Source organism: Phoxinus phoxinus (assembly GCF_949152265.1).
Source record: "Phoxinus phoxinus genome assembly, chromosome: 6".
Taxonomy (NCBI): Eukaryota; Metazoa; Chordata; class Actinopteri; order Cypriniformes; family Leuciscidae; genus Phoxinus; species Phoxinus phoxinus.
This window is the reverse complement of record NC_136881.1, coordinates 43,706,116-43,714,348: the sequence shown is the minus strand read 5'-3', so window position 1 is coordinate 43,714,348 and position 8,233 is coordinate 43,706,116. Positions and strand designations below refer to the sequence as shown.

Sequence of the window (8,233 nt, the reverse complement as noted above, 5' to 3'; positions counted from 1 at the left end):
TTAAGGAAAATCCTACTGATATACTTTGGTTTATTGTGTTATATTTAACGGACAGTGCATCACGTTGCATGAATTTCTTAAATGAAATAAACAGAGCTCACAAACAATACATAGGCCTACACACACTCCATTTCATCATTGCAAATAACACATATGACTCGACTGACAGAACTAGGAACTAACAGACACATGAAGTAAACTTGTGTGTAGTTTATAAAGTCCAACCTTGCACTTGAAAACAATCTAAACTCTGTTTTTATGACGCAGCTCTTATTGATGCGACTTACCAGCACGAGAGATGTGAGACTCTGCTGGTGGTGACGTAGCTCCGCCCGCAATATCACGCACACAAATGCGAGTGACGCAACAGCCAATGTCGAGTTTTCCCAATTAATGCATGAATTTAACAGCATTATTTAAACTCCGTTACACATATACATGCACCAGCTAACGACGTTAGCTAGGTAACTCTTGTCAAAACGTGTCAAAGACACACCAAAAAGCTGCTGTAACATATACTGTAACCATTTGGCACTTAAAAAGCACATGTCACGACACATAATTGCCCGTCTTCTTTTACTAAAGAATATTTGTGACTTATTTACTTACCGGTAGTATTCGTCTTCTTTCTTAACTTCTTTTGAAATTGTTGACCAACGGGCACGCGCTGAGCTGTTGCGCGCTCAGACAGCAACAGCTCAGCGCCTGCCCGTTGGTCAAGAATTTCATGTACGGAGGGGTGGGGCGGGCTACTGTGTGCGATCGAAAGTCTAGAGCGGCTTGCCTGCCTGGCTGTGCATTAAGGATGAAATGGATAACTGATGCTACTAAAATTTATACTGGCCAGTGGGGTGGCGCCCGTGACTGCCAAGACTGAGGTCTCTCTCGGTGGACTCTGCAGTCCGAAGAATGTCACAGTCTTCCTTAGTCTGTACTCTAAGGATGTCTTTTGGTACACGGCACCACCGACAAGCATAATTGCTTGCAAAGCTTTTGGTGAATCCAAGAATTCCATTTAGTGCCAAGTTATCACCAACAACCTGGCAAATGCTGACTTTTACTTTTCCATCAAATGATGGTGTTTTGATATCCACACCCTCTTTCTCCAAAGATTTGATGTCCTCCACTACGGGCTTTAAAACCGCATCAATGCCATAGGTTTTAGCGTCATCAGTTTTGTAGACTGCCAGCAGAAAAATGGATGATAAGCTGGAAAGCAGCTCTTTCGGTAAACATTTGATGGCAAAATACATAATCCCTAATTTGTGGACAGATGTCTTTGAGCCAAGTGGATTCACAGTCTCTACATCAACATAAATAAGGAGAGGAATAGAGACCTCCTGAGAGAACAGGGCATGGTTTTGGCAGAGCTCACCATCACAAAAGTCTTGCAGGAGACTATTAGTACAGAATTAAGAATCAAATAAGAATTAAGAAGCACCCCAGGTTTTTTTGAAAATTCCAATCAAATTAACCAAGTGTGTTTCGAAATGTCATACTGGTGTTACGCAGCATGTTTGAGCTTCAGCAAGAACCAATCAGGTGCATTATTAAGTTACACAGCAAGTTCATTCTCATGCAGCACGTTTGAGCTTCCTCAAGAACCATTGAGGTTAATGCTGGTTTTATGCAGCACTTTGAGGACCCAGTAGAACCAATGATGTTCATTCTCATGTTACACAGCATGTGAGAGTTTCCACAACAATGAGGTTCATTCTAGTGTGTTATGCAGCATGTTTTAGTTTCAGCAAGAACAAATGAGGTTCATTCTCATTTTACACAGCATGTTTGAGCATCCGCAAAAACCAATGGACAGGTGCTTTTTGATCCACCTGCCTCCCTTCCATAGAGGTTTTCCCCCTAAGACAATGGCCCTCAATGGAGATTTGTAGCAGTCTGGAAGTTACAGCTGTCCTCAACATACCAAATAAAACAGAGCAATTTTATGTTGGTAGCATTGCACAAAATGTGGTCAGACAAAGGTCAAGGTTTAATATAATTTATTAAATACTCATAGAATCAGTTTCACTTCTCGACTAGAAACCACAGTTTGCACAGAAGTTGTAGTGTTTAAACGAACATCCCTTCCTAAAAGTGAAAGAAAAGACAAAAAAAATTAACAATCCCACAACTTTTAAAACAAGTAAAATTAAACCGTTTCAATAACAGGAAGCACTGACTTTGCCTGGAGCAACTTTGCTGACAGGAGCCAGAAGATGGATGGCACACCTCTGTACTGCAATGGATGAAGACCTGAGACAAGAACCAAAGCTGGCATTAGGAACCAATAGACAGCTGAAAACTGACACACTGGGTACTCTACCGTTTCCTGCAGAGGAGCCAGTGATGCTGGATCTACAAATGTGAACATCTTCAAAACAAAGCGCTTGTAGTGGGTAGGGAACTGAAGACCAGATGATCCAGCCACTGGAACCAATGTGGTCAGGTAACGATCATCCTGGTAAGGGCATCTGGAAGGCAAAGAGGCAGTCAGAAACACCTTACTGCACACTAGATGGATAAGACTGGCCTTACTCACCCATCAACCAAAAGGTCCCACTGGGGTAGACTGAGTGGACTAGGGGTTGATGTCGCCCAGCAATGTCCCAGCATCAGGACAATGTTGGGGTCGGTCCTCTCCAAAATGTGCACCTCAACATACACAGGTTCCCGCAAGACTTTTGTGACCGGATAATCAGCATCACTGTAGTAGGAAGTGTACGCCTCGTCCCCTGAGGAAGAATACAGTGTTTAACTTTAAACTGTTGCAACCTGGAGTTTTAGAAAGGCTTTAAGCATACATGGGGAAAAAACACTTACCTTCTGCACAGCCTTTAGTGACACATTGACCATTTGCCAGTCTAAGCTCCACCCTGAGGGGCCCGGGAGCAGCTACTGGTGGAGGTGGAGGAACAGCGTTGACCTCCACAACCAGAGCTTCCACAGAGGTATCAGAGTACCTACACTGGAAGAGAAGCCTGGACAACAAACAGTGAGCTTGTATCATTTGTCAGATTAACATATATGATAAAGCATACATCACTTACTCAAAATGGCTGTCCCTTGTGATGGAACCAAGCGGCCCCATACCCACTTCATACGAGGAGGTCATTCTGTTTTCATACACCACATATCCACCATCCTCCTGCAAATAGTAACTGTTGACATCCAGTCCGTTCCAAGCCATGCAGAACAAAACCACAAGCTGCTACTCACCATCATGCTTGTGCCACATGCAGTGACAGGGAACTGGTATATAGCAAAGAAAGGTGTGGATCCCACAGGACTGCAAGCTGGATCATTTCCACCCAGGAGATGGACTGAATCCAGGCTCAATCGAGGCAGCGTAACGTCTCTAGCCACCACTACCACAAACTGACCATCTCTTATACACTGGACAGTCACTGGAACAAGGTACAAGAGCAGGTTATTGCTGAAGACCAGTTTAACATGAACACCTTTACATTGACTCAACACTCTTACCTGCCTTCCCATAGTAACACTGCTGTCCATTAAAGCAGCAGTTGATCACTGCACACTCAGCACCACTGATACCAGGTGGTCCACATTGGATCTGCTCATAATCAGCTACAGTACATTTGTCAAGGGGTTCTGCCTGTGCCACTGGCTGCTTAGGCTGAAACTGCTGAGGAAACTGTTGACTAGCTTGCTGTTGAACTGACTGAGGAAACCGTTGACTAGCTTGCTGTTGAACTGACTGAGGAAACCGTTGACTAGCTTGCTGTTGAACTGACTGAGGAAACCGTTGACTAGCTTGTTGAACTGACTGAGGAAACTGTTGACTAGCTTGCTGTTGAACTGACTGAGGAAACCGTTGACTAGCTTGCTGTTGAACTGACTGAGGAAACTGTTGACTCGCTTGCTGTTGAACTGACTGAGGAAACCGTTGACTAGCTTGCTGTTGAAACTCTTGACTAGCTTGTTGAACTGACTGAGGAAACTGTTGACTAGCTTGCTGTTGAACTGACTGAGGAAACTGTTGACTCGCTTGCTGTTGAACTGACTGAGGAAACCGTTGACTAGCTTGCGGTTGAAACTCTTGACTAGCTTGTTGAACTGACTGAGGAAACCGTTGACTAGCTTGCTGTTGAACTGACTGAGGAAACTCTTGACTAGCTTGTGGCTGTTGAAACTGTTGACTAGCTTGTGGCTGTTGAAACCGCTGGTCAGTTTGCTGGAACATCAGAGTTTGAGGATTCTGGGGAAGATTACTCCACTTTGGAACAGCATGACAGAAAGCACAGAACCAAACACAAAGTGCCAGAGACTGAACAACACACCAACTTCCTGCCATTGTTCAACAGCTAGTCACACTGTTGAGAAGCTGCCCTCAGGTCTTTTTGTACTCTACACGCATTGGCTAATTAATGATAATCCCCCCCTCTTCATTAACATTCATGATTCTCCAGACTTGAATGAGTGGGAGCTTATGCAACTGGGTGATTCCATTGGTTCTTAAATTTTCCTTGTTTTTTTCCACCCTAATTATACATACATAGAAGCACATATTAATGGATTTCGCACTGGAGGTTGGGTTGGGAGAAACTAGGGGTGCTTCTCAATATCCCTCCTTGTCTCCTCGCTCCTCCGTCCTCCATCCTATGACCCGGAAACCGATCGAGCTCAGCCATTTTGAAGGACATCTCCATTCTCTAATTGCACCGTGAGGAGGCGAGGATCGAGGAGTGAGAAGGCTTTCAGAGGAGCTATGAGCGAGGATACACAGGTGTATCTTATGCGGAAGTGTTTTATTGCCTAAACGTGACGCACGTGTAAATTCTCCTCCCCCATCACATCGGTCACAATCATTTTATTGCAGTTTATATAAACCGCACATCTCACATATTTCAACAGGGTATCTTGCTTTATTATGAATTTCTTAAATAACTGTAAGGCTGGAAATAATCCAAGATTATTTCAATGCAACAAAGACACTGCTTTTCATTAAGACATTTCCAGCATAGCGGTGATATGGGCCTGTGGGCCGGAGGTTGGGAACAATGGACGAAATTGTGATGGTCTGATTGGTCAGTTTGAATATTTCACACCTAGGTGTTGGGAGATGGTCGGGGGAGAGATGACAAAACAGGACGGCAAATGTTCTTCACTCTCTTGTCTTTGGATGCGAAGCTGGGGAGAGGGCTCTCTCCCTCTCCCTCTCGCTCTCTCTCTTTCTCTTTCTCTTTCTCTCCCTCTCTCTCTCTCTTTCTCTCTCTCTCTCAGGTAACATTTATGTTGGGTACAAATGATTTAAATTCTCATTACATCATGTTGTAACTATTTAAGTGTAAACATAACCTTATTGCACATTGAACTTTTATTTAATTCATGGAGTCAGATTAAAACGAGATAATTGCATATGAGAACCTGTGTCTTATTTAACCAAAATTCCTTTAAAACGCTGGAGAGACTCGAACACGCGTTTCCTTCCCCGTGCTACTGGAAACCCCCATTGGACCAAAATAGCGCGACTTACAAATTGGTGAGCCCCGGAGACGTGATCGCGAAGCACAACGCGAGCCGCGAAAAAAGATCTTTCCAGCAAAAATGGAATCTAAAATCAACACAGAGGTTTGAACATCTTCTCTTTCTTCCGCCGCTGTGGTAAGTCAACTTTTTCTACCTTTTTAGAAGTGTTTAAGAAAATGTTTGCATTGTTTACGGGTCGGAAGGCTCTTTGTTCTAGAAACACGTGTGAGGACGTGATTAGATTAGCAGCGGCAGCGCAGATGAAGAATAAAAACATTTATATAGATTTGAAAGATCTCCTTGTTTGCCTAAGCAACAAGAAACGAAACCTAAAATTGGAATAACATCTTCCAAATAATGAATAACTCGACGAAGAACCGAAAAAATAAAGCCTAAAAGTTTTAAAAATCAGCCGCATGTCTTTGCCATTGTTGTATTGGCTTGTAAACAAACCAGCAACACATGAAGAGAATGAGCAAACAACAGAAATAAAAATCTAAGTTTGTAAACGATCGAAAAATGCGTGATTTTATTAATAAAAGGCAGGTCGATGAACTGTTTATGAAAAGCAAAGAAGTTTGGAAAAAATAGGATGACATGATTTACAGGCTAAAAATCTGTTTTAGGCTAAGCTAACGCAAATGCTAATGCCATGCTGCTTCCAAACGCTTAACCCTTTGTGTCGCCGGCCCACCGGTAGGCCCAAAACTACATTGAAAGCATTAATATCCTATACTAAACCTAAACAAACTCTATATTCGCATTAGGGTTCAGTAACTCTGAATCTTGAAAAAAATTTATGCATTGTTACGTTTGAATTAATTCTAAATTACTCCGAGATTGTTTTTCCCAAATAGATTAACGGATTCGTATGTTACCACAATGTCGAGTCAGAGATTAGCGACGGCTAAAATACTGATATCAGAAGCTCGCTGGCTGCTTGTGTGAGAGGATGAGTGAGTCCGTCTAGGACCAGTTAGAGGCTGGTCGATTAATCTAGCATGGACGCTTCCGCAACCTCTGTTCTAATTTAATGTTACCTTATGTAAGTGCACGTGAAAGATCACGGGCTTGGCCAATCCAAAGCCATTAAAGAAAAGTAAAGTTAATCTACTGGCGTCTTTAATGGTGGCCAAAACCTACTAAAGTAAAACGGTTAAGTTAAGTTCCACGAGGGACACACAAGAGAGGGCTACTGAATGTATCTTTGATTGTTGCGTGTAGGGATTACAGCAAAATCCTAGATATGTAGCCATTGCCTCAGCTTTTTGATCTTCAGGACTGACCACTTGTGCCGGAGACCTACTGGGTAAGGAACTCAAAGCGACATAGTTTCCTGGTCTAAGCGGGTAAAATATTATTAAAGAGTCAAAAGAGAATAATTAAACATTAAAATGGTAATTTTGCCTTCAAGTAGTCCTCAAAGAGACTAAAAATGAAAGAATAGGCATTTGAAATATAAAAAGAGAAACGGTGAACATATATATTTTGTCAACCAGCCTGAACCAAATATCTTTTCATAATCAAATGTATTGACACGAGAACGTACAGAGCAAGGGCCGGATAAAAATAATCGCCTTTTGAAAAAACAAATACTTTGACAACAAAGTTGTTCCAGAGACCAGAAATAATATTATTTACCTTATATTATTTTAAATATAACATAATTGTATTATAACTCGAATTCTAATATACATTGTGTTATAATCGCCAAACAGGGCATTAATTGGAAAAGTATGACATCAGTCTTTAGAATTAGATTCTATTGGGATGTTAACCAGTGCCAAAAGGGCAGAGGATGTGCTTTTACGTTTGCAAATAAGTGTGGCACAGTTAACAGCCAAATAAAACTGAAATCTGATCAGAGAAGTAAAATTACGAGGTGGGTGTGAAATGCTAAACAGCAGACAGATACCACAGTTTCTTGCAGGTAAAAAAATAATAATATCTGCACTAACAAAATGTGTGAATGACACCATTAAACAGGCTACACCGATCCAGGTGAACAAATTTCTGCCCACAGATCTGATTGTAATGAGCAACTTAAAATGACAATATGAGTGATAAAAACTCTGATGAATCCAGAAGATTTCCCCAGCAGAACTGGGATCTCTAATGCTCATGACACAAGCAGACTGTGAAGACTGAACCAAGAGCAGCTTTAGGTGTCACACATTGTCCTGAAACAGCAACAATTTAGACCTGGTCTATGAAACTGGGTTTCATGTGAAAACAGGAATTAAAAATTTGAAACTGTTGAAAATATCTGAATTAACTGTGGTTCTCTGCATTTGTTTCTGTCTCAGGTTTTAACACTGAAATCCCTTGGAGAATGGACGCCAGGACAGGCCGGACTCCACCTGCACCAAAGCAGGACGAGATTGTTAGAACATAACCTGAGACTCGGGAGATGGGTGAAAAGACAACTCGAGGCCACTCACACATCACAGTAACACTACTGCATAACTGTGGCCTCCCAGTTAGAACTGGATCCAAATTTACAACACAATTATCATATTTGATTCCACCCATCTCTTAGGCATGAACACTGAACACACACCTCCATTTACCGCTGAACACTACACATAAGAAGATAAAGATGGCATAGAGCCCAAAAGTGACACTTCACTAATGATCTATTGTCCATCATCACACTGAACAGATCCAGACAGCTTCACACACATAGGATGGCAAAGCTGATCCCATGATGACAGTACACATTACCGACTCATGGGAAAACACT

General features: G+C 42.1%; 1 protein-coding gene across 3 annotated transcripts; it reads right to left on the bottom strand.

The window, feature by feature from the left end:
• Positions 1-1,502: 1,502 nt before the first annotated feature.
• On the bottom strand, positions 1,503-4,839 carry LOC307001063 (zona pellucida sperm-binding protein 4-like). Of its 3 annotated transcripts, XM_079617186.1 has the most exons (8): positions 3,484-4,839; positions 3,217-3,404; positions 3,048-3,145; positions 2,821-2,978; positions 2,540-2,732; positions 2,324-2,471; positions 2,181-2,253; positions 1,503-2,088 (listed from the first exon to the last, which is right to left on the bottom strand). In XM_079617186.1, exons 1-8 carry the CDS (start codon positions 4,313-4,315, stop codon positions 2,012-2,014), a joined length of 1,767 nt encoding a protein of 588 aa, XP_079473312.1. In that variant the 5' UTR covers positions 4,316-4,839; the 3' UTR covers positions 1,503-2,011. The 3 variants fall into 3 exon arrangements, with proteins under 3 accessions (XP_079473312.1, XP_079473310.1, XP_079473311.1); XM_079617184.1 differs by having other exon boundaries at positions 1,985-2,088; positions 2,181-2,471; XM_079617185.1 differs by having other exon boundaries at positions 2,055-2,253.
• Positions 4,840-8,233: the final 3,394 nt, after the last annotated feature.